We start from the raw sequence: 26,487 nt of genomic DNA, 5'->3' as shown, positions 1-26,487 counted from the left end.
CTCCAACATTACCTCCCTGCCCCATATGCTTTCTGCCCCATGTCTTCCACTACCAAGATGACTCCCGAGATGTCAATCGCAAAACTGTGTCAGGTTCTGACTCTTACATAAGAGACATCAGAACATGGAGAAGGCTGGAGAGTCAGTAATGAGTCACCGGTGAGCTCTGTGGGGTGTTAACTTTGAAGAGAGATCTAGGCTGGGCCCTTCGGTTCTTGTACTCAAAGCTCCCTGAAGAAAATAAAGGGAGTTTTCCTGGCCCTTCTCTGCAGAGAAGTCCGGGATTGTACAGAGCACAGGGGAAGACCATGAAGCTGTGCCCTATTTCTTTCCTCAAGAAAACAAAAATTCTTTGGCAAAGTGAAACAGAGGCAAGACTGGGAGACCGTGACTTTGGTGAGTAGGATTCTGCCTGCTGGACCCAGTGGCTGCATCCCAACCGGAGCCCTCCTGCTCCCCCCATAGGGAAACATGAGCAACCTGCAGAACATATCTGGTTAACCACCATGTCCTGAAAAGCCTTCCAAAAAAACAGGCCATCACTGCTTCAGGAAAGCTGTGACAAATAGGGACTCCCATCAATCTGTTTCAAGGTGAATGGGTATTCTCAGCATCCAGAGCAGCTCCACGGGCCTGACCTTGCTGCAGATCTGTCCAGAGATGGGGTAAAACTCACAGAGCTGCTCATGTATCTCTAAGAATGAGCAGAAACTCTCAAGGAACAAATATCACCAAGGAGACGTGAGAGGTCTCAGGATGTGACACCACCACCACGGGGGTATCACATTTAGCGGCGCATCCCACAGGAAGGAAAGGCAGAAGAGCAGCTGCTACCAGCAGGGATGCCTGCTGGGGTCAGACACTCACTGGAACGTGCAGACATTGTATGAATGGTTTGATGTGAATGAAAATGCCCATGGAAATGAATATAGGGATGCAACGGGGTTTGACTTCTGACTCCATTCTGAAATCTCACGATCCCTTCTGGCCACAGGCACTGATAATTAATGCCACGCAATGGGCAATCACACCTCTCAGTCATGCCTCCGTGTCAGTGGAGCACCGAAAGAAGAGCAAAACCAAAATGAGTTGGGTTGTGGGGAGGGGCTCCTCGTCAGGAAGTGTAATAGCAGGACAAGGGGTAAGGGCTTTACACTACAAAAAGGAGATTTAGGTTGGACCATCGGAAGTCCTTCTCTATGTGGGTGGTGAGGCACTGGAGCAGGTTGTCCAGGGAATGTTAATCGTGCTCAAGGCCAGGCTGGATGGTTGTATCCCTGCCTACGGCGCAGGGGTTGGAATGGGTGGCCTTTAAGGTCCCTCCCAACCCAAACCATTCCACAACTCCATTCTGTCTGACAACAACCAAGGCTTGGCTTTGGGAGGAGAGAGGAGCATTAGGAAACAAGGAGAGATGTTGTATTAGTTCAGGTCTCCTGGCAGGATACAACTGCCAGACGTAGGCCAAAGCTCCACTACAGCTTTGTGCCAGAGCAAATACAACACAGCCCCCAGCCTAGGGATAGAGCAGACAGAAGCCAGCACTGACGAGGCTGTATCAGTGTTTACCCACACCAGCTCTGTGGTAACACGTGCTCTTACCACAACAGCTGGATCAGAAACCCGCCACCAGCACCAAGAGGCAGGAGCTTTCACCTGGAGGCAGCACGCCAGCCTGGGAGGAGGGTCAGGAGGCTCAGCAGGCTCTCCCCGCAGGAGGGGAGCCAGGGACACATCAGGCAGAAAGATTGAGGTTAGAGGCAGCAGTGAGATCTGTATCACAGCACAGACAGGGGGGAGTTGGGCCCAGAGGTTGAAATGAAAGCAGAGGAAGCACTCCGCGTGCCCTGCCCAGATCCATGTTACCCTCCTTCTCCTTCAGCCAGCACTGACCACTGCTGTATCCCTTCCCTTTAAGGGGCTTAAAAAAAGGACTCCAAAATCTAGCGCTGAAGACAGGAAAACAGCTGAGGCAGGGCAGGGAACTGTACTTGTGCCTGCTGCCCCAAGGGCAGGTCAGCCCCTTCCCATTCCCTCCTGCTGTTCCCTGAGCACCCACACTCACCGAGATGACCCGGTCTCCTACGTGCAGGATCCCGTCCCGATGGGCTGCGCCTCCCTCCGCGATCCGTGAGATGAAAATGCCCTGAAATGCAATCAGAAGGGTCAGACACTCCGGTGCCTCCCCAGGGCTTCGATCCCCGACACCAGGCGGGTCTCAGCCCATTCCCCTTTGCAGAACCCTCTCCTGGCACTTCCCCTTCGTTTCTCACTCCAGCAAACCCCGTCCTGCTTCCGGAGCCACCTGCAGGGAAGCCTTCATGTGGCCCAGAGCCCGGAACATATAAAAGAACAGCAGCGGGATTAAATGTCACTGGCAGGGATTGCAAACCCCGGCCCCACCTCCTGAACTTCTCCCCTTCCCTGGGCTAACAGCAGATGCTGTCTCTCAGCACGGCAGGACGGCTCAGAGTCCCCAGGCCATGCCTTGCTGCCTCTTGCCCAAAGAGAAGCAAAGACCCCGTGCTGCCACCTCAAGCAGTGCCAAGGTGCAGAGATCGGAGCCCCTTTCTTCCCCACGCGGCGTCACTGACCGTGTCACCAGCCCGGTACGGCGTGGAGCCTTTGCCACCGGCGATGCTGAAGCCCAGACCCTTCTCATTGCGCATCAAGCAGGTGGAGTATCTCTCGGTGGGAGGGGCCCCCTCGGGTCGCTCTGGGAAGCGGAGGCCTCCTCTCCTCTCTCGAGGGCTGTAGTCGTCCTCGGGGCGCAGCGGGGTGACCGTGATGGCGTTCTCCGGTTCCACCATCCGCTCCCGCAGGACCGTCATGGACACGGAGCTCCCCGACCCACGCAGCGCTTCCACGGCCACGTGGTGCTCCGCACAGTGCAGGGACACACCGTTCACCTGGGGATGGAGAGAGACGGGCACAACCCTGCCCTTCATGGGCACTCCCCTTCCACATGAACAGCTCCAGCCCTCAACACTCCCCAGCACAAGCACAGTTCATCACCATGCTGGACCTGGCTCTGAGCACCCTGATATAGGATCATAGAATGACCCAGGTTGGAAAAGACCTCGAAGATCATCAGGCCCAACCGCAGCCTAACCAGAACCCTATTACCATAGTACCCTATAGCCATAGTACCCTATAGCCATAGTACCCTATAACCATAGAACCCTATAACCAGAACCCTAACTCTAACAACCCTCCACTAAATCATATCCCTGAGCACCACATCCAAACGGCTCTTAAACACACCCAGGGATGGCGATTCCACCACCTCCCTGTTCAGCCTATTCCAGTACCTAACTATCCTTTCTGTGAAGAAGTTCTTCCTAATATCCAACCTACACTTGCCCTGGTGCAACTTGAGGCCATTTGCCCTCGATACAGCTGTGGGTGCCCCTGCTTTCTGCAGTGGAGTTGAACCAAATGGCCTTTAAAGGTCCCTTCCAACTCACCACCGCTCTATGACCCGATGAGCCCCTACAAAGCTCCCTGCTGTCACTCTGTCTCCACTGGAACAGACATCACCTGCTGCCCTACAAGGCAGCTCCCCTCATTAGGATGTACAGCCCAAATCCATAAAACAGCAGGTGAACAACTGGCTGATGGGTTGGGCTCAAAGAGTTGTGGTCACTGGGGCTCCATCAGGCTGGCGGTCAGTCACTGGTGGGGTTCTGCAGGGCTTCATCTTTGGGCCCGTTCTCTTTGAACTCCTCATCAGTGCCTTGAACACAGGACTTGAAGGACTGCTGGTCCTGTGTGGAGCCAGGAGTTGGACTCAGAGATCCTTACGGATCCCTTCAACTCAGGATGTTCTACAAATCTATGGTCCCAAATCTAATTCAAATATAATTCCTGCTTCAGGGCACTTAAGATCCAAACACAGACCACTTCTTCTGGCCTCTACCCAACACCGTAGTGACATCTATTCCCCGTGTGATGCCATCAATCTTCCCTCAAGTGGATCTCAATCCTGTATGATTAATCATGCCTCAAGAACCTGGAGGCAGGCATTTGGCTGGCTAGAGGTTAAGATTTATATTACGAGGTTCACTTTTACCCTTTACAAGAAAGTAGAAAGGGACAGCACACAGAGGCTGCCTGCCCGGCCTGCTGGGCACACGGACACACTCAGGAGCACTTCTCCCTGTCTGAATTACAGAACTACAGAATCATTATAAGGGACCTTTAAAGGTCATCAGGTCCAACTCCCCTGCAATGAACATGGACATGCACAGCTCAACCAGGTCACCCAGAGCCTGGTCCAGCCTCGTCTCGAAAGTCTTCAGGGATGGGGCATTCTCCAGAGCTCTGGGCAACCTGTTCAGTGCCTCAGCGCCCTCACTTCTGCAACACTTCATTTGGGAAAGTGAACAAAGAAGCTATTTCTGTCCTTACAAAGAAGCAAAAGATTCAGGGTAACATTATTAAACAACCTACACTTGGAGCCAGGAGCATTTTGTTTTCTTGTTGCACGGCTCCTGCTACTCAATATGGCCTCCAGACCAGCGTAATGGATAGAAGCATCAACCCACACCCCTCCACTCATTATATCTGTCTCGTTATATCGTTATATATATAAATAATTCTATTTATGCCCTCACAGCAGGTACGCTCTTACCTCCAGAAGCTTGTCCCCAACACGAACCCCTGCACGAGCTGCAGGTCCCTCCTCTGAGACACGGGAAATAAAGATGCCCTGGGGAAAACAAAAAGGAGATGGAGTCCATTCTTCAACCCTGTACAGCATGGAAGGAGATCGCACCACCTCATCCGCCTCATGGGAAAGGAGAGATTCCCTGCCGACCCCACACCCTGGATGTGCAGCCATGACATTCACATCACCCCAACCAGGATACGGTAAGAACGGAAAAAGTTATTCCATCCCATGGCTACCCCGCAGGTGACACAAGGGAAAAGGGAAGCACAAATCCTTTTCCAGCATGGGGAGGACAGCACAGCTGATGCCGTCACACGTGCTTAAACCAACCCTGTGCTTTTCTCCCTTAGAGTCCTGCACACAAAGAGAGAAACTGGTGGGTGGGAGAGAAACTTCTGCTCTCGCTGTTACTGGTAGTCAGTAGCATGAAGGCTCAGGAAGTTGTGCCTCTGCACCCCAGCCCAGGGGTGAAACGTCCTGAGCAGCCCCCAGAACACCAGGAAGTGCTTTTTGTTGGTCGTTTATACCATGCTGCTGGGCAGGTCAAGAGCCCTCTGAAATCCCATCCCAATCACAAAGCTCCTACATATGGACATCCAACACACAGAGAGGCAGTCCCTGATAGTGTGTGCTCCCATCACGACACGGTCCAGAGCCTTACCTCGTCATCACCCTTATAGGGGGTGGAGCCTTTGCCCCCTGCGATGCTGATGCCCAGCCCCCCCGTCTGCCGCACGATAGTCAGTGTCAGCTGGAAGCAGAATGGACACGAGTTACAGGTCAGCACAGGCAGGGAGAATGGCACAAACATCTCGTAGAGCAAAGGATGACGACTTCAGGGAACATGCACAAGAGCACAGACTTTATCTGCATGCTTCTGCTCGTGTATTTAGGCAAGCTTGGTATCTGTGTCTCAAAGGGACCAACGTTACAATATAGTTAAACTGTTCTTCAGAACCAGGTCCTGAACTGTATCTCAAGACTAAGAGTCAGTTTGCCTGTAACGCACACACTGGAATGAGATGTCCACCACAAAGCAAACTGAGCAGGGTAAGGAAATGGGGATGGCGTTCTATTGCAGCCCAGTTCTACCACCCAGCTCCCTTTGGGATGCATTCTGCACAGCTGCTGGGACACTGAGGGCTATCCCAATCGAAGCACTCAGTCACAAGAATGGCACACCTACAACACCCTGGAGGGACACCGGGCTTTAGTGTGTTGATGGAAATCAATGTGTGACTCTGGAAAAGCCATCTCTCTTGTCCGGTGGCTCCTTCCTCTCCTCCCCCCTCCATGTGCAAGCTCAGAACTGTGGCTGTGCAACCCAGAAGCCTCTTCTTCCCCTCTCCCACCTCCACACACCGAATTATGGCCCCCTCCAACAGCAAAAGTTCCCTCAAACTTGAACTGACATTGCCTACATCCAGGACACCAACACAAACTGTTCTTCTTGCTCCAGACATGAGAAGGAAGGTAGGAAGCATGTAGTAGGAAAGAGAAAGGAATGGGACAGACAGGAGACTCTGGGATCTGTCAGGGCCAAGGAGCTGGTGAGGTTAAGTGACAGAAATATACAGGGGCTTCTGGAGAGAACTGAATTTGCTGTCCTGCAGATGTCAGTGCTCTGGAAACAAAGTCCAGAATGGAGACAGGCTGCTGCAGAGGTGTCCAGCTTCACCATCAGGTTCACCTGGCTTGGCCAGATAACACAGCAAGCAAAGAAGCAGGAAACACCTTCCTTAATGCTCTCCTTTCAAACCCTTCTTCACTTTCCTCAGGGACAGAAGCAACATCCTGCAGGGTCTTCACATGCTACCAAGACCAAAAACCCCAGGAAATGCAGAGCTAGAATGGGGCTCTTTGCCATTTCCTCAGTACGTCTGTAGTGCAAGACATGGAGGCTGAATTAAACCCAAGTACTGATCGACACGGATTTAGTCGGGTGAGATAAAAAGGTGGTGCCGTTAGACAGCATTCTGCATCACTGACAGCACATTTTGAAGCCTGTGATAGATTAGACACACCATGCTTGTGTGAAAGCCTTTATCGGGTTGTAACTAAAAACATCCACCTTAGAATCATAGAATTACCCATAGATTACTGAGGTGCCCCAGACTGAACACAGCACTCGAGGTGAGGCCTCACCAACGCTGAGTGCAGGGCAGGATGACTTCCCTAAAAACCTTTTATCAAGCACAGAAAACTAGATTCCCACACATGGGCCACTGAGTGCCTTAGTAACAGGGTGGAGATGTTCCCCAGTAAGAGAGCTGATGGTTTCACTCAGTGACTGAATGATTCATGTCCAAATCACTATTTTTCCCCTGGTTTTGACAATGAACAGGGAATACACAACCTCACTGGTTAAGGTCACTTCCAGTTGCACGGCCTGTTGGTTATTGAAACCAACTGAAAGATAAACCACAGAGCAACAGATTTCACAGATTCACTGAAACCAGACTAAAAACATGGGGAAAATTGCTGGAAAAAAACCAGCTGGGCTGAGGGTGAAGAACCTCCCTGCACCTCATGTCTAATGGTGTGAGCTGAAAAAACAACCCCAGGGAGGAACCAGGTGTAACCAGGTTGAAAGACACTGCGGGAACACCAAATGGGTTTGAATGGGATATGAGGGTATTTAGAAAGGGGATTCTGAACTCCCAGAACAAATCAGTCCTCCCATAAAAGCACTGTAGTAAGAAGAAAAGTGTGGCCAGCAGATGGAGGGAGGTGATCCCTGCCCTCTACTCTGCGCTGGTGAGGCCACATTTGGAATCCTGTGTCCAGCTCCCCAGTTCCAAAAGACACGGATCCCATAGAAGGAGTCCAGCAGAGGGCCAGAGAGATGATGAAGGGCCTGGAGCATCTCCTGTGTGAGGAAAGGCTGAGTAACCTGGGTCTGTTCAGCCTGGGGAGAAGACAACTGAGAAGGGATTTATTAATGTTTATACATTTCTAAAGGGAGGCAGATGGATGAGGCCAGGCTCTTCTCAGTGGTAGCAATAGGATAAGGAATCCTAAAACCTGGATATAGGAAGTTCCATACTAACATGCAGAAGGGTGGCAGAGCACTGGGACAGGGAGCCCAGAGAGGTGGAAGAATCTCCATCCATGGAGATATTCAAGACCCACCTGGACATCAACCTGTGTGACCTATTGTAGGGAACTGCTTGGGCAGGGGGTTGGATTAAAGACCTCCTGAGGTCCTTTCCAACCCCTGCGATTCTGTGAAGCTGAACAGGTGAACATTTGTTTGAAATCTATGAGAATAATATGAAATCAGTATATATTTGACAAAAAAGGAGCTGGCTCCAGTAGCCTGTATGTGCCCTTTTGTTTTCAATTCAGAGCTATAAAGACGATGAAGCGTCTGGAGGGCAATAGGAGTGAGGAGCAGATGAGGTCCCTTGAATTGTTCTGCCCAGAAAACGGGAGACTGAGGGGAAGCCTCATGTTGGTCTGCAGCTCCTTATGGCGGCCTGCAGCTCCTCATGGTGGCTGGCAGCTCCTCGAGGTGACCTGCAGCTCCTCATGGCGGCCTGCAGCTCCTCATGATGCCTGGCAGCTCCTCATGTTGGCCTGCAGCTCCTCATGTTGGCCTGCAGCTCCTCATGGCGGCCTGCAGCTCCTCATGGCGGCCTGCAGCTCCTCATGGTGACCTGCAGCTCCTCATGGCGGCCTGCAGTTCCTCATGGTGGCCTGCAGCTCCTCGTGGCGGCCTGCAGCTCCTCATAGTGGCCTGCAGCTCCTCACAGTGGCCTGCAGCTCCTCATAGTGGCCTGCAGCTCCTCCCAATGGCCTGCAGCTCCTCATGTTAGCCTGCAGCTCTTCATGGTGACCTGCAGCTCCTCATGGTGACCTGCAGCTCCTCATGGTGACCTGCAGCTCCTCATGGTGACCTGCAGCTCCTCATGGTGACCTGCAGCTCCTCATGGTGACCTGCAGCTCCTCATGGTGGCCTGCAGCTCCTCGTGGTGGCCTGCAGCTCCTCATGGTGACCTGCAGCTCCTCATGGTGACCTGCAGCTCCTCATGGCGGCCTACAGCTTTTCATGGTAACCTGCAGCTCTTCATGGTGACCTGCAGCTCCTCATGACGGCCTGCAGCTCCTTGTGGCGAGATGCAGCTCTTCATGGTGACCTGCAGCTCCTCATTGTGACCTGCAGCTCTTCACGTTGCACTACACCTTCCCCATGGCAGCCTACAGCCACAGGGCTGCTTCAGAGCTGCTCTGACATTCACTGGCTGGAAACACAGTCAGCAGCTGCCCAGGCTGCAGGGGGTGGCACAGTTACCACCCCTGCATTGCACTGTCAGTGGCTTCTCCCTGTATTTTTCCTCTCCTTCCATTTTGCCCTTACCACCCGGATCCATCACCAGCCATCCGGCAGCAGTTCACTACAGGTCTGTGATATTCCCCATGCAGAATCATGCTGCTCATTTGATCCCAATTCCTCACAGCAGCAGAAAGGGCAAACTCCGTCACCAAATGACAACAAACCCAGGGTTTCATCCGAGTTATGCACGGACATTTACTACTGGGACAGGGGGAAAGGCAGCATGGCAATAGCTGCCACTTCAGCCTGAAGTTGATATTGATATTTCCCTGAACTGCCACCAGCAACCAGGCAAAGTGTGAAGGGTTGGGAGCACAGAGCTTTAGGGAGCAGACCAGGAGTGGGATGGTTCAGCCAAGGAAGCCAAGGAAGCAGTGACACTTCCATACTTGTTCCTCTGCTTCCCTTGGTCCCATCCACGTTTCTACTGATATGTCTCTGAGGAACACTCAAATAAGGACTGGCTCCATTCCCACCTGTTTTCCATGGACCCTATACAGCTATCTTCTAACATACAGCTATCTTCTAACATACATACAGCTATCGTATATCATACATACAGCTATCTTATAACAGAGCCTTCTGATCCCGCTGGCTTTTCCCAGTCGCAGTGAATAAACATGAACTATTACAAAGAACCAAATGCTGCACTCACGGGCAGGCTTGCTCTTCCAGTAGCAGCCAGGGATATCTGAACACTGCCCCATAGGTCTGGGACAGCATCCAGCACTGTGTCCTGCAAATCAAGGGCTTTTACATCTCGCTCTGAGCAGGGTCATGGCAGGCAGAGAGGCAGCAAACCCAACTTTCACAGGTTTCTACTGGCACAACATGGAGCTGCTGCACTTCAGAGCTGCTGGAAGACCAAGCTGTTTCTTCAGACTCACCCAAAGGAGCTGGGTTTAAGGATGTCCTCTTCAGAAGGTGGCAGTTTTCCTCATGCAGAATATTTTCTGCATCCAGACATATCTTTATATGTTCATTTGGAGGCAGGTACGTGCTCTATCCCTGCAGCTTGAAGCTTTACTGGGACTGGATTGACCAGTGACAGAGAAAAGGCCAATGTTCAGTGAATAGCTCCTAATTGTATATGGATATGTATATGGATAATTGTATATGGATAGAAACATGGTGATGTGTACATTCCACAAAGAATCACACACCGAAAGGTGCTAAAGAACCCATTAAACAGCCCCAATATGGGAAATACACTTAAAAAGCCAGAAGGACTAAATAACCTGTACCTGAGAGTCCAAACAACCCACCAAGATCTCCAATATGATCACAGAGTCGTTAGAGAATTCAACCTTTTGGAACACCTCACTGTCACAAACTAACAGGCAAAAAACCCATCACTGCTGTTATTCCACTCTTTGACCAGACACCAAACTTGGCTGGTAACATAATACAGCAAAACTCATAAGCAGACTTTGGTAAGCCCTGGTGTTTCCTATCTCCAGGCGTTCTTCCTGATGCCATGGGATGCTGGTGTTGTGTGAACATCACACGAGCTGACGACCAAGCGCTGGTCACCAGCAAAGAACCACGAGGTCGGTGGGCTTCTAAAGAGATGTTATCAGGCCTGATCTCATTCCAAATCACAGAACCACAGAATGGCTGGGCTGGAAGGGACCACAGGGATCACAAAGCTCCAACCCCCCAACAGGCAGGGCCACCAACCTCCACATTGATACCAGCCCAGGCTGCCCAGGGCCCCATCCAACCTGGCCTTGAACAGCTCCAGGGATGGACGGGGCATCCACAGCCTCCCTGGGCAGCCGTGCCAGCACCTCACCACTCTCACAGTAAAGAACTTCCCCCTGACATCCAACCTCCATCTGCCCTCCTGCAGCTTAATGGAATCACAGGAAAAAAAATATCCAAATTTTCAAAAAAAATCCAAATAATCCAAATCCCCAACAGAAAATGATGTTAACTGTTGTGTTTGAGGGGAGGCCGGGATGCTTCAGATACAGGAGGGGATGCAACAGGACAGAATGTTTCGGGTTTTTTATGTCATTAAAGACTTCCTTGGAAATGATAATTCAAGGGATGAATGGGATTAACAGCCCAGAAATCCTACATCCCAGATCACAAGGATCAGGGGAAATACCAGTAAGGGATCATCACGCATTGCCAAGGATTGCAATCCATCGTCCCCAAAGGAAGTCCTGCATGCTCACCATCACATCCATCGCTACGCAGACACCACCCAGCTCTGTGCCTTTCTCCAGGAGCAGCCCTGCAAAACAGAGCTCCTCACAAAGTGACACTGGGAGCCAAAGGCTCTGACTCACCGGGGAAGATTAGAGGAGCTAAATGTGTCCTTGTAAGCAGTGACTGGTGAGGACACGTGGACAGGCTGAAAATACCTATGAGCAAATGGAAGGTGAGGGACGGCTGCACGAGCTGGTGAGAACCCAGCTAAAAATGAAAAAGGAACGTGGAGGAAAGGTCCTGCCTGGGCACACAACCCGAGCTGAGGGCTTCCTGCCGGCAATGGTGCTCATTGGGCCTTTAAGATGATTTATCAGTTGCAGACAGCAGAGGTGCCCTGCAGTGCTACCTGCCCAGCTGCGCTCCTGACAAGACAGCAGTGCAAATCTCAGTAAGTGAAGATGACAGAAAGGATGGCATTTATTAAACACTCACATCGATGGTGGATTTGGAGCCATGAATGGAATTCCCTGGGCACTGGAATACGCTGCCCAAGGAGGTGGTGGAGTCGCCGACCACGGGGATGTTCAAGAAACGTTTGGGTGTTGTGTTGAGGGATATGATTTAGCTGGGAAGTCTTAGTGATGGTTGGACTGGATGATCTTCTAGGTCTTTTCCAACCTTGATAACTCTGTAATTCTGTGAATAAAAAGCCCTCCATGCACACACAGCTACGATCAGTTCTTTCATTAACAAATTCCAGAAATAAGGATTTAAGGAGCTCATCCCAACAGGCTCCGGGGTTTGCCATTGCTACATGGGAACGTCAGCAGTAAAATACGGATCCCAAAAGGAACCGGGCTGGCTGCATTGCAGTACAGAACAAGGCAGAGTCCTTCTGGAAATGACAACGTCCCACATCAGAATCCACACTGGACAAACACATGGAGCTCTGAAGCATTTCTAGGAGTAGAACAAAAGCCCAACACGTGCATGTGCTGGGCATGCAGACAGAACAAGTGATGTGGAAATGCGTGATCTCTCTTCCTCTCTTTAGCAGTAAGGCCTCTTTATTCCTACACCTTTTGTGGTACAGTCATTCCTTTGGTCTCGCTGTCCACAAAATCCCACCTTGAGATTCCTTTCAGTCCAACAGCTTCTCATCGCTTTAAGCATCCGCAGTGAGGAGGCTGCAGGGAGCTTTGGTTCACGGATGGGAAATGGAAGAAAAACCGATGGAATATGGCGTACCACAGTCTGATCGCGCTCTGCCATATCATGCACAGCCAACAGGGTTAGAGTAGAGCAGTGTGGGTTCCCAGGTGTCATAAAGACCTGGAGACTCGTGGTAGAGCAAAGATCAGGTCTGTGAACACCCGAGGGACCTGAGCATCCCTATGTCTATGGGTGTGGATGAGGTGCGTCCCAGAGCCCCAAGGGAACTGGCTGATGTGGTTGCCGAGCCATTCTATGATATTTGAAAAGTCAGGGCAATGGAGAGGGGATAAAAGGAAACAGGTTCTTTCAGGGCTCAGAACCTGCAGATCACACTGTGGGGGACCTGAATTCTCTATGTGAGAACTTAAAGCACAACGGTGTCCTGACAGGCACAGTGGGCCCACCCAGCAAACAAGAGGCTCCCACACAGAGGTCCAGGTAGAAAGGCAGCACAGCAGCAGCATCAGGAGAGGAGGAGGGCTGTGCTGAGCAGCTCCCATAGGGTAAGGCTGCTCTAAAACAACCTGACTTGCTCCTGGCTCCAGACTGATGTAAGAGCAGAGGAAGCTGACGGGATCTTTTCCACCTTCCACTAAAGGCCTCTAAACCTCCACCATCAGCCCAGCTCCCTCCTAGGGCCCTTCCAACACCAGAAGGAAATGGAGCTGTTGGAGGGGGTCCAGAGCAGGGCCACAGAGATGAGCAGAGGGCTGGAGCATCACCCAGTGAGGACAGGCTGAGGGAGCCAGGGCTCTTCAGCCTGGAGAAGAGAAGGCTCTGGAGGGACTTCATAGCGGCCTTCCAGTGCCTGAAGGGGCAAAGAGAAAAGCTGGGGAGGGACTTTTAATAAGGGCACACAGCAACAGGATGAGGGGAAATGGCTTTAAGTTGGAAGAGAGATGGCTGAGACAAGATATCAGGGAGAAAATGCTTTCCAGTGTCTCACCTCCCTTGCAGTAAACAGAGCACAGGCTGTGGATGCCCCTTCCACCCTGCAGGCACTCAAGGCCAGGCTGGATGGGGCTGTGAGCAGCCTGCTCTAGCAGGAGGTGTCCCTGCCTATAGCAGGGGCTTGGAACTACATGGTCTGAAATGTTCCTTCCAGCCCAACCCTCCTTATGATTCCATGGAGGGCAATTGCCACCGTACCCTCCCCAACCGGCCTCGTACAGCTGGGAGGACACAGGAGAAGCAAAAACAGACAAAGCTCCTCAGCCAACACAAACTGCCTCTGCAAAGCAGCTCCTGGCTCCTATTTTCAGGTGCTCCGTTGAAGATGCATTAAGAGCAGGCAAACACAAGGGAGGATGCTGCTATTACTGCAGACAGTGCAGCACCCAGCAGGACTCGGGGCTCTCTTTGCACTGCCAACCTCCACCTTCACAGCGGCTCTTCTTAGAAAATCCTCTGAAAACAAACACAATTCAGCTGCAACCTCACGCCTTCCACCAGCAGTGTGATGCTGCTCCACACCTCCAGCAGCCTCTCCACCATTCAGAAAAGGCCATTTCCATCCGTGCTGTAGAGACTAAACCAAAAGCACTGGGAATTGAGGCAGCAGCGCAACCCAAGCATCAGCCACTCCCGTGCTTCCATCCAATTCTGTTTTCCCCTGTAGCAGAGCCCCATTGGCCCTAACAGTCAAAGGAGCTCCGAGGTGCATGCACAGCACAGGGCTCCCTACCCCTGATGCTGGTTGGAGTTGGGTAGATGCCTCCAGCTCTGCTCTGATGAGGCCTGACTCAGTATTAAGCCATAATCAAAACTCCACATTTTCTTCCAAGAGCTGCATAAAAACAGACAAGGATTGAGATCACAGCACTGTGAGTTTACAACCCCCCAGCCCCCAAAGCTGAACTTCTGCGGGGCACCTTCAGCCCCCCCCAAACCTGGAGGATCTCCAGCATTTTGTCCCTGGGAGCTGCAGCAGCACCTCACCCCCTACACAGCACCACACAGTGGGGCCATGGGTCTGTACAAAGAAGGAATGGCACGATATGGACAGCACAACAACGTGGGACCTTCCGAAACTGAGAAGAAACTAAACACAAACCTAAGCAGAGCCCCCACCCCACACCTGAGGGAGGAGCAGAAGGAGTTTCACGGTCAGACAGGGCAGCAGCTCGAGCACTGAAGACACGGATCTGGTGCCGCTGACCCCAAGGGAAACATCCCCTGTGTGAGCAGCTCCTGCTGACACAGCGGGGCCAGCAGCGCTCTGCCTCCAGCAGCTCGCTGTGATGTCTGCCTGCAAATGGAGGGGATTGAACACGCCTGCTGAAAACTTGTGGTTTAAAACATAAACATCAGGAAAATAATATTGATCTGAGGATGAGCCAAGACAGCGAAACAGCATCCAAACCAGGGCGCAGAACGACACGTGGCAGAGGCTTCACAGCTCTTCCAGTGCCACCTACACCCTTCTGATGGCCCAAAGGCAGCAGCACGGCATCCATAGGGGCTGTGTAGGATGCCAGCATCATTAACAACCTCCAGTGCACCTCCTTCATGCAACAGCACGATGCCTTGAGATCCACCCGAAGGGCCATCATCCCACTGCACCCAGCCCATCGCGGAGCCCTCTGCTCCTCCTGGGCTACCAACAACTCCTCAATGTACGTGCACAATTTCTTCCTGCCCCTTCCTCAGCACACAGCAAACAGGAACCGAGCCTTCCACCCGCGAGCCCTCTGCTTCTTCACATTCCTCCCATCTCAGTCTGGGTCTGCAGCAGCCATTCTCACCTCGGGGATGGAGAGGGAGGGAAAGGAGCAGGGAGAGGAGGAAAGCAGAGGAAGGAACAATCATGGTGTTGGTGATCGGTCAGGTCCAGAAGCCACTTGACCCCAATAGATCAGAGTCCCCCTGTGACGAGGGGGGGAGCCTGGGAAGCAAATCAAGCAGACGGAATGATTTTCGGCAGAGAGAGAACAGTGGGAGTGGTACAGACCTCTTCCTCCTCAATGCGAGCAGGTTCAATCAGCAGATTATTGGCTTGATCAAACGACACCCCCTGTTAGGACAGGAACCAGCAAAGAGGCATGCGGATTAGTGGAGCATCAACCAAACCCACCACCACAACCACCACCACCCAACACAACACACAGACGCACAGTGCTCTGACAGGGCCGCCCATAACACCGAGCAGACCCCGCTCCTCACAGCCACCTCCCAGCAGGGATGGGGATGGGGACGGGCTGCTCCCACCCCGACAGCGTGCAGCACGTCAGCACGTGTTGGCCGGCTGCAAACTGCCTCCAAAAGGCCCCACTTTGTCTGTGCCGACGCACCGAGGCTGTGGCTTCCCAGTTGAAAGCTGAGCACCCTTAGCTGCCTTCACCCCCGTACGGAGCTGCTGGTGGAGGAGGAAGGAAGGGACAGCCCAGGAGAAGCAGCTCACGGTGCCACCAGGTGGCCCGTGGAGTCAGGCTGCCCCAAACCCATCTATGAAGGGAAATGCTGCTGGTGGGACAGCGCGTCCAGGGATCCCACTCACAAACAGAGGAAACATGCTCCCAAATGCAGGAATGTCCCCTGAAAGCTGCTGTCCTGGGTTGGGACCTGGCACCCTGCATGTCCCGCCTGCCTCCTGCGTGAACCTCTGCTGGGTCTGATGCCCCACGCTCCCACTCCTCCATCAGCTCAAATCTGGAGTGAACATTCAGTCCAGCCCAAGAAAACGAGAACTGTGGTTCCCCAGCAGAAGGCTGAGCTGGAAACAGACGACTTTTCCTAACAGACACCAAACGAGCTTTGAGGACCAGCTTGGAAGAAGCCTTTGGGTCAGAGCATTTCGCCACCATGGCAGGTGTGAGTGCAGGGCACGCAGGGCAGCTTCACACACCCTTAACAGCAGCAGCCACAACGCGTTCTCACTGTGAACAACTTCAGAGGCACTGAATGAAACTGCTCCTCATCCCTAAGGAGCAAACGTCAGCTCGGACCGAGGGAAAGGTCCCTAAGGAAACAGAGCACGGGAACCTTCCCTGTGCAGTCTGAACTCCACGACGGGCTTGAAATGATCCCCACAGTCTGGAGCGTGTGCAGCAACAGCAAAACCAGGTTTTACTCCAGCATATTCCAACCATTCAGAGCTGCACCTCACCCACACGACCTGCTGGTGCCACGCAATATGATGGAGATCCGCCTGCATCCCGACCTCTGCCTCCCAAGGAACCTCATAAAACCATCGCTGGCTTCAGCACGAACTGCTCTGACCTCACAGTGTCCCCTATAGACACAGCCCTCTGTACTGCGAGCACCTCCCCCAGCACCAGCCTGTGTCCCTGACCAAGCAAACACGGTGTGGGCTCATCCGAGCAGAGACAAGGAGCTCTGGACCCATCAGCCCCAGCAGGACCAGCAGGGCCCGCTGCTGCCCCATATCAGTGGGGAGCCCCACAGCAGAAGCTGCCCCAGGTACCGCACAGCCCTCATCAGACCTGCACTGGGGCAGCACAGGGCAGCACTGAGAAGGTGCTGCAGCCGGATTCCACAGCACAGCAAGAACCGCGGCCCAAAGGCAACGGGAAGCGGCCTGAAGCCAAAAACTGGCGGTTCGGTCCTTCCAGACACACAGCACATCCTGCTGCAAACAAGGTGCAACAGGAGCAGGTGAGGACACGGAGAGGAGCTGTCAGCAATACGGGATGCTCCTGCAGCACAGAGCACAGCACTGCACGCAGCGTGTGCTCACAGCACCAGCAGCCAGACACAACCAGCGTGGCTCAGCTCAGACAGGCCCAGAATCAGCTCCAGCATCAGCTCCAGCTCTCCCACCCTCAGCACAGCTCGATGCAAACTCTGGAGCCTGCCGTGTTTCCTCTGGTGCAGCCTGTGGTGGCTCGGAGCAGAAGGGAGCTGTGGCCCCCCCTGGTGCTCCCCTCCCTCAAGGCCTCACCTTCACAGAGGGCTGAGCAGACAACGACCCGTTCTTTCTGTCGTCTTCATCCCACGCTTCCTCCTCATCCTCAGGCTCCGCGTTGTTGTTGCAGCCTCCCAACTCCTCCTCCTCCTTGGGGACTCCATCGCTGTTCAGCCCCTGCAGCAGCGCCACCACAGCCTCTGGTTTGGGCAGCTTCGTTATCTTGAAGTGTTTCTTATAGTGGGGAGTGTCCTTGCGGATCAGCCTCTGTTTCTCCACCGGGAACGGCCGCTCCTCATCTTCATCTTCATCCTCACTCCTAATCAGCGTGTCCTCAGCAAAGTGTACAGTGGGCTGCAAAACAAAGGCCCAGAAAGGCTGTGAGCCTGGGATAACAGCCAGATACCCGCCCTCCCTCCAACACCAACACAGGCAAAGCCAGCAGCTCCACTTTGTACTACAGAAGATGCAGAATACACCTTCACTTCCCTCCAACCGTTGTTTCCCCATATCAGCACCTTCACTCAGACACACCATCAGCTCCACGGGCTGAGGGTACCAAAACCGCAGCCCTGCTACCTGCACAGTCCCTGTCTGGCTCCCATCCATCCTTCCCAGCCCTGAGTGAAGCCAGCTACATCAGGACCCCCAGATCTCCCCCTGCAGCCATAGGCCATGCCCTTCCTTTGCCTGCATTGATGCCCCAATCACACTCTGTTTGCCCATTCGCCATTCCAACCCTTCCAGCTCTTAGCAGGATCCCGCTGCGCTCGCCATATCCCCACCTCATTGTATTCCACCTCCGCATCTTCATCCTCCTGCACAGCAGCTTCCTTTGGCTCCTCTGCAGCTCCCTGCTTGGCCTCCTTCTCCAGCTCCTGCCCCTCCAGCACCTGCCCGTTGGGCCGGCCCCGCTGCCTCTCGTCCCCCTGCTCCTCTGCGGTGCTGTTGGAGAGGTGGGAGTCCTCGCTGCGGTTGGACGTGGCGCTCAGCCTCTTCTCCTGAGAAGACGACAGGTTTCAAAGTGAAGATGGAAGGCCGGGCAGGAGGTGGTGCCCTGCAGTGACATTGCTGCAGGGTGGAGCACGTTCTGCTGCCAACAGAACCGGCCTTTTCTTCAGGCTGCTGTTTCACCCAGCTCCACCTGCATCATCACTGCTGCAGGCTTTTATAGTCAGCACCACCCAGCAGCAGCAACGCACCACCCCCAGTTCTCTGCTCCCATCTTTAGTCAGAAAAGGGGTTGGCCTCTTCTCTCATGTAATCGATGATAGAACTAGAGGGAATGGTTTTAAGCTGCGCCAGGGGAGATTCAGGCTGGACATTAGGAAATATTACTTCTCAGAAAGGGTAGTTTAGCATTGGAATGCACTGCCCAGGGAGGTGGTGGAGTCACCGACCATGGGAGTGTTCAAGAAACGTCTGGATGTGGTGTTGATGAATATGATTTAGCCGGGAAGTATTGGTAACGGTTGGACTAGATGATCTTCTAGGTCTTTTCCAACCTTGATAATTCTGTGATTCTGTGAAAATTGGAGTTCCTCTCCCTGCACTGCGATACAAGTTACACCCAATCCCCCTTATGCCCTTCTCTTCATCCTGGCTCTGTCTCTTGCCCCATCTGCTGACCCACGGAGGGTTCTAACCCACGGGACGCAGGCAGTCCATGCTCAGTCTGCTCCCACATTTCCCAAAGGTGTTTTTCCTGCCCAGCTCACAAACACGGCTGCCCCATTCCCCGGGTTTGCTGCACGTTCTCTGCAGCTCTCCCTATCGTAGCAAACTGCACTCACTTCTGAGTTGGATGAATTCGGGTCTGCACCAGGCTTTGCAGCAGAGACCTCGCTGCGCCGAACTTCAATCACCTTCTTCATGACCTTCAGCTCGCTGGGATGAGGGGTTGCTCTGCGCTGTAAGCCCTGCCAAAGGAGAACACAGAGCAGGGGATCCACAGTGAGAGCAGCCCTAACACCCTGGAGGGGTGGGGATGAAGATGAAGGGAAGAGATGGAGGATGGGGGGGGATGAAGGCTGTGTTGGAGGGGGTGAGGAGGGAGGGCTTAAATGGGGTTAATTGGGATGTGACCCGAATGTCACAGAGCAGAACCTGATCTGGGCTTATCTGCCAGCACTAAACAGCTGGCAAAGGGAAAGAGATGGGAGATGACACCCCAAGCAGCAGCAGAAAAATCATCTTGGTGCTGGAAGGACAGATGCAATTTGCTTTACTTGAAGGATTCAGACTAAGATAACCTCTCTTCACAAGATTAAAAAAGAAAATACCCTACAAGAGATTTAAGCCAATAAATACTTGCTGTAAACTGAAACTTCTATCCTTCCCTTTGCATCTGAAGCTAAAAGAAAATGACCGGCCATCCCTTCTGGGTCAGTCTGCACTTACAGTGTTGTCCCCCTGTGTCCATAGGACGGTAACAGCCCCCCAGGAACTCCTTACCCGCCTCTCAGCCCCAGCCTCCTCCTCGTCGTCTCCTTTGGGGTCATCCAGGAACTGAATCACGCTGACTCTGTTTAGGTTGGTGTCGGTCCAGCTCTCATCCACGCTGTTCTGCAGAAGGTTCTCTGGGGAGGAAGACAACAGAGCGGGTGCTGCTCTGAACACACAGGGCCGTGTGCTTGGATGAACGACAGCTCTCAGCCTATAGGGACACCTCGACCTGCCCTCAGCACAGGGCTCTGAGGGCATCGGATGCACCTCAGGACCTTCTCACCAGCCTCAACAGCCTCTAAAGAACCTACCAAAGGGGTCAGGCTCACATTCTAAGGACCAGAGGAAAAGGCTGGATGAAGAAATAGATGAGAAGCACCAACACAGCGACACTGTCAGAGCAGGAAGCAAGCCTCACATACAGCTCTATCCAGCAGATACAGCTCTATGCAGAAGATACAGCTCTATCCAGCAGATACAGCTCTATGCAGCAGATACAGCTCTATCCAGCAGATACAGCTCTATCCAGCAGATACAGCTCTATGCAGCAGATACAGCTCTATCCAGCAGATACAGCTCTATCCAGCAGATACAAGCAGATCTGCAGCACTCTCCTGCTTTTAGCAGTTTCTGCCTTGAAAGTTGGCATCAGCCCACTGGGAGTGAAAGCTCAGTGGTCTTTCCAACCTTAATGATTCTGTGTGCAACGAGCCATATGTTGGGATCGAGCATGAGATGAAGAATAGGCTGAAATAATGAGCAATGAGGGCTATGGGGTGTTTCTTGATGAGTTGCAGTGTGTTCATTCCTGGGGGCTACATGTGGGATTTAATGGCCCTATGTTGTTTATGGGAGGGCTGTAATGTGGTGGTGAGATGGAGGTGGTGGATATGTAGGGTAAGGAGCTTTGCAGTGACTCTGAGCCTGTCACAGCCCTCTGAAGGCAGATGGCTTTAATGCTTGGGGATGTGGGTTAGTGGGCATGGTGGTGATGGATGGTCAGTTGGACTTGATGATCTTAGAGGTCTTTTCCAAGTGTCGTGATTCTGTGATTCTATGAACGTGTGCTGCAGCCACCGCAGTAACCAAGGAAGGCAAAACCAGGCACAGAGAGGCTCGTGGTCTCTCCTCTGCGTCCCTCTCTGGACTGATGTACACAGCACTGCTGCAAGTGTTCATAGCTCAGAGCCATAGAGTCACTCAGATGGAAAAGACCTCAAAGACCATTGAGTGCAACCACAACCCAACCATCCTCCCCAGCCAACAGCCCTCTGCTCAATCCCAGCCCTGAGCACCACATCCAGGCAGTTGTTAAACCCATCAGCTCACCAAGGTCCCTTTCCATCACGCAGCTTTCAGACTCTCCTCCCCAATTCTGTTGTGCTGCCCGGGGTCGTTGTGACCAAAATGCAGCACCCCACACTTGGCCCTATTGGAACTCGCTCAGTTTGGTCCATTGATCCAGTGTATCCAGGTCTCCCTGCAGTGCCCTTCTCCCCTCTGGCAGCTCCACACTCCCTCCCATGTTGGTGCTGCCTGCAGACTCACTGAGTGCGCTCAATCCCCTCATCAGATCGTTAATAAAGATGTAAAATAGCAGCAGCCCCAGCACTGAGCCCTGGGGGCACCGCTCATGGCCGGGTTTAACTCCATTTTCCAGCTCTTTGTGCCCGGCCATCCAGCCAGTGCTTCACCCAGTGCAGCGTGAGCCCATCCAAACCATGGGCACCTCCATGAGGATGCTGTGTGGGGCAGTGCCAAAGGCCTTTCTGAAGTCCAGGCAGACCACACTGCCATCCTTACCCTCATCCCCTCATCCACCTCAGCCCCAGCCCAAACTCTTACCCAGACTCGGGGAGGGCTGCTGGGGGAGCAGGTAGCACGTCAGGACTTTTTCTCCCGTCTTTTCATCATCCTCCGTCTGGAATTTCAGCATGGGCTGGGACTGGTTCTCCGCCAGCCACAAGGCTTTCAGGTTAAGGTTTGTCAGAGCAAAGGGCAAATTCTGCAGCCTGCAAGAGAAAGGAAGAAGGACGATTAAACTTCCCAGTAACGATGAAACCTACTCAGCTCTGGACTGTATCAGACAGGGGCTGAGGGGGTCACTGCATCAGACAGGGGCTGAGGGGGTCACTGCATCAGACAGGGGCTGAGCAGAGCCTCAAACCCATTGCATTGCTGCACGGGACGTTGGCAGGAATTCCTTCCCCCCAAGCTTTGAGTATAGAAACACGCAAGGGATCGGATGCAAACTGGGAAGAAAACAGCCTCCATTCCTGCACCAGCTGCAGACCTGCCGTACAAACACTGTTTGTCCCGGCTGTGTGTTGTACATGGCCGAGGCTTGGGCTGAGTTTTGCTCTGTAGATACTGATGGTCCCAATGAGGCAGCACAGAGGGCAGTGGTAAAAGCCCAGCCACATCACCAGAACAGCGGAGGAACCAATCCGGCACTGAGAAATGTGAACCAGGCACGAGCACCGCAGCTCTCTGCCCATCCCCAAACCAGCTCTACTTTGAGTAACACAAAAGGCCGAAAGTCAGGCAGAAAGCTGGAGGAACACAGACTCTTCCAGAGCCCTTCACATCCCCCTGAACCACTGTGGGATCAGCACAGACGCAGCACCTCCCCAAACAAACCAGGACCCAGATCGTGGCACCTATTGGCAGCAGCCTCTTTAGAATCATAAGGGCTGGAAAAGACCTCCAGCATCAAATCCAAGCACAGCCCATCCCCACCAGCTCAAGTTGCACACCTCCACTGTCCCCTTACGCCTCCAAGGACGGCGATTCCATCACCCCGCTGTGCCAGAGCCTGACCTGACATTAACAACAGCCCGGAGGTGCCCGCGGACGCTGGGACACCCGCAGCCATTCACCCTCCTGCCGACCTGTTTCCTGCCACGTCCAGCACGTGCAGCTCGGTGGTGTTGGCCAGCTCTGCTGGCAGCAGGGCCAGACGGTTGTCGCGCAGGGACAGGACGTTCAGGTTGGAGCAGCCCCCGATCTCAGCTGGGAGGGACGTCAGACGGTTCCGATCCACGTTCAGGTTTGTCAGCTTGGTCAGCTTCCCCAGGGACTTGGGTAAGGCCTAGGAAGGACACGATTCGGTGGTGAATAAAGGGCAGCAGAATGGGAATAAAGCCCTCGGTACAAAGGGGCCATTCTGTGATTCTATGGGGGCTGTGGGGTTTATGGAGTCTCTAAGGGTCTCTATGGGGTCTCTATGGGGTTATGGGGGGGATATGGGATTATATGGGGTTATGGGGTCTCTATGGAGTCTCTATGGGGTTATGAGGTGGATATGGGGTCTCTATGGGGTTAATGGGGTCTATGGGGGGTTGGAACTACATGATCCTTGAGGTCCCTTCCAACCTGGGTCATTCTGTGATTCTATGGGGGCTGTGGGGTTTATGGAGTCTCTATGGGGTTATGGGGGGATATGAGGTTATGGGGGGGATATGGGTCTCTATGGGGTCTCTATGGGGTTATAAGGTGGATATGGGGTCTCTATGGGGTTAATGGGATCTATGGGGGGTTGGAACTACATGATCCTTGAAGTACCCGGGTCATTCTGTATATATTATACTTCTGAAAGGAGACTCCAGCAGTTCTCACTGCAGCCTCAGGCCATGTTCTCCCCCAGGTTTGCAGCCCGTTCCATGCCAAGTCTTTATGTCAGGACGGTCGCTGCTGATACTCACTGTCAGCATGTTCTCTGTCAGGATGAGCTCTGACAGATTCTCACAGTCCCCGATGGACTCCGTCACCTCCGTCAGCCGATTCTGGTCCACCTTGAGGATGGAGAGCTGCTTCAGCTGACCTGCCCGGAGCAACAAGCAAGAGTGAACGAAGCCACACAGAGCTACGCTGTCCTACGGTCGTCTGCCCTAAGAACCTCCCGAGAGGGATTTCCTAACCCAAGAACAGAGAACTCCCCAACCAGACTTCACCCACGTATCCTTCCAGAACCTGAAGGGACCTGATAAGCAGGAGGGAAACTGACTTTTTAACGCTTGCAGAGTGTGATAGAAACTGCTTTAAACTAGAAGAAGGGAAATTTAGGTTGGATGTCGGAAGAAATGCTTTACCCAGCAGCAGAGAGGCCCTGGCACTGCTGCCCAGAGGGGTGTGGGTGCCCCATTTACATTTGGATGTGGTGTTGAGGATTTAGCCGGGAAGTATTGGTAATGGTTGGACTAGATGATCTTCTAGGTCTTTTCCAACCTGATTCTGTGATCCCTGGAGGTTCTCAAAGCCACAGATGGGACCCTGGGCAGCCTGAGCTGGTGGGGGACGAGCAGCCCACAGCACAGGGTTGGAACTGACGATTTCTGAGGTTACTTCCAATCTAAACCATTCTAGGATGTGAATCTACAACTCAGAGCAGGAACCTGAACATACCCTGCATGGTTCTGCCCAACAGCACCATCTACAGCTCCTGCACTCTATTGCTGACCACACCATCTGCTGCTCCTGCACTCTGCTGCTGACCACACCATCTACAGCTCCTGCACTCTATTGCTGACCATGTCCATCAGGTCCAAATGGGTTCTGAGGCACAGCAGCACCTGAAGCCTCCCCAGAGGAGCCGTCCTGCCCCATTGGCACCCCATACTCACCGATGCCATCGGGAATGCCCTCCAGCAGGTTCTGTGACAGCAGCAGGTCCGTCAGCGCTACCAGCCCGCTGACCTCGTTGGGCAGCTGCTCCAGCTTGTTCTCCGACACATCCAGGCAGACCAGGCGGCGCAGGTTGCCCAGCTCCTAGGATCAGAATGGAGACCCTGTGGCTGGAGGTGGCAGCACATGAAGGGAGCAGCGCGGTGCTGCGGGGCAGGCACTCACCGGCGGCAGAGCCGACAGCTGGTTGCGGTCCAACCACAGCTCCCGCAGGTTCGGCAGCGCTCCCAGGGTATCCGGCTGTAACACAACATGACAGCATGGGGTCAGCCCTCCCGGGAGCAGAGCCTGCTTTACGGCCCTACAAAGCCCAGCAAACCCCGCAGCACCTGGGGCTCATTCTGCTGTCACATCTCCTGAACCACTTACACAGAGGGTTGATACATGTGCTCTTTGTGTCAGCGTGCAGTGACCTGGCTGGGGATGTTTGGGCTGCCATATGGGCTGCAAAGCTCCAGCAAGGAGCACGGGAGTTGTTATGGGGAGATATGGGGGGTTATATGGGGTGATATGGGGCAGCAAAGAGCTTCCAGCAGCGGGCAAGACAGGAGGCTGACAATAGCAGGACACGGGGAAATGGTTTTAGGTTGAAAGAGGGAAGATTTAGGTTGGATGTCAGGGGGAAGTTCTTCACTAGGAGAGTGGTGAGGCCCTGGAACAGGCTGCACAGGGAGGTTGTGGATGCCCCGTCCTTGGAGGTGTTCAAGGCCAGGTTGGACGGGGCCATGGGCAATCTGATCTATGGGGTCTCTGTGGGGATCTATGGGGGTCTATGGGGTCTCTGTGGGGATCTATGGGGTTCCTATGGGGATCTATGGGGTCTCCTGGGCAACCTGATGTAGTAAATGTGTATGTTTGGTGGCCCTGCTAGGCAGGGGGGTTGGAACTACATGATCCTTGAGGTCCCTTCCAACCTGGGTCATTCTGTGATTCTATGGGGGCTGTGGGGTTTATGGAGTCTCTATGGGTCTCTATGGGGATCTATGGTGTCTATGGGGTCTCTATGGGGTTATGGGGGGGATGTGGGGTTATATGGGGTTTATGGAGTCTCTATGGGTCTCTATGGGGATCTATGGTGTCTATGGGGTCTCTATGGGGTTATGGGGGGGATATGGGGTTATATGGGGTTATGGGGTCTCTATGGGTCTCTATGGGGATCTATGGTGTCTATGGGGTCTCTATGGGGTTATGGGGGGGATATGGGGTTATATGGGGTTATGGGGTCTCTATGGGTCTCTATGGGGTGGATATGGGGTCTCTGTGGGGTGCTGCCTCCCCCCCCCCTCACCTACCAGCACTTCCAGGTCGTTGCCACCAAGATCCAACTGCTCCAACTTGACAAGGAATGAGAGCGAGCTGCGAGATACGGGGAGGAAAAGGAAGGAAGGAATAAAGGCCGGAGGGTTGGCATCATCTCCAAACAATCACACAGTTCTGACCAGTTCCTAAAGCTGAGGAGCATCCCACCCCTCCCAGGGGCACCCATTGCTTCCCAACATCAGGCTGTCTGCACAGGGAACATCAGCAGCATCAGTTCTGCTGCCACCCATCTCCCCTCCCACCTTAAAAAAGCAAAAACACAATAGTCAACAACCAGACCTCAATGACCTCAACGCTGCTGCCCGGTCTGTGCCAGGGATGGGGAGCACAGAGCAGCAGGGAAACAGCAGAGGATCTCGTGCATCCGGAGATAGAAGGGAGCAGAGCTGCAGGGAGTGGGGGGAAACTGCACAGCCCTGAGCTCAGCCCTGAGCATCCCCAGCCGTGATGCTGCAAGGAAAGGGGTGAAGCTGCAAGGAAAGGGGTGAAGCTGCAAGGAAAGGGGTGATGCTGCAAGGAAAGGGGTGAAGCTGCAAGGAAAGGGGTGATGCTGCAAGGAAAGGGGTGAAGCTGCAAGGAAAGGGGTGATGCTGCAAGGAAAGGGGTGATGCTGCAAGGAAAGGGGTGAAGCTGCAAGGAAAGGGGTGATGCTGCAGCCGTGATGCTGCAAGGAAAGGGGTGAAGCTGCTGCATCTCAGCAGAGGTTACGACACACAGGCAGGGAGATCACTGGCAAGGTGCTGCAGGAAGCCTGCAAGGAACCACAGCCAGCACACAGCAGCACAAAGAGCT

General features: G+C 53.4%; 1 protein-coding gene across 50 annotated transcripts in view; it reads right to left on the bottom strand.

The window, feature by feature from the left end:
* Positions 1-26,487, bottom strand: part of SCRIB (scribble planar cell polarity protein) — an 86,331-nt gene that overhangs the window by 45,160 nt on the left and 14,684 nt on the right. For 47 of the 50 annotated variants that reach the window (XM_085531522.1, XM_085531515.1, XM_085531516.1 and 44 more), the window contains exons 6-20: positions 25,668-25,731; positions 24,541-24,615; positions 24,315-24,459; positions 23,397-23,515; positions 22,584-22,783; positions 21,538-21,704; positions 19,702-19,826; positions 19,041-19,166; positions 18,033-18,248; positions 17,284-17,601; positions 15,334-15,396; positions 5,334-5,423; positions 4,634-4,711; positions 2,595-2,909; positions 2,066-2,146 (exon numbers count right to left, since the gene is read on the bottom strand). In XM_085531522.1, coding sequence (XP_085387648.1) covers positions 2,066-2,146; positions 2,595-2,909; positions 4,634-4,711; positions 5,334-5,423; positions 15,334-15,396; positions 17,284-17,601; positions 18,033-18,248; positions 19,041-19,166; positions 19,702-19,826; positions 21,538-21,704; positions 22,584-22,783; positions 23,397-23,515; positions 24,315-24,459; positions 24,541-24,615; positions 25,668-25,731 — 2,182 coding nt within the window. The remainder of the gene's footprint in view (positions 1-2,065; positions 2,147-2,594; positions 2,910-4,633; positions 4,712-5,333; positions 5,424-15,333; positions 15,397-17,283; positions 17,602-18,032; positions 18,249-19,040; positions 19,167-19,701; positions 19,827-21,537; positions 21,705-22,583; positions 22,784-23,396; positions 23,516-24,314; positions 24,460-24,540; positions 24,616-25,667; positions 25,732-26,487) is intronic. The other 3 variants (XM_085531520.1, XM_085531530.1, XM_085531555.1) reach the window with 1 other exon arrangement.

Source organism: Coturnix japonica, unplaced genomic scaffold (assembly GCF_054131305.1).
Source record: "Coturnix japonica strain WE unplaced genomic scaffold, WE-NBRP24 Scf043, whole genome shotgun sequence".
Taxonomy (NCBI): Eukaryota; Metazoa; Chordata; class Aves; order Galliformes; family Phasianidae; genus Coturnix; species Coturnix japonica.
The sequence above is the reverse complement of the archived record's forward strand: the minus strand, read 5'-3'. Positions and strand labels throughout refer to the sequence as shown.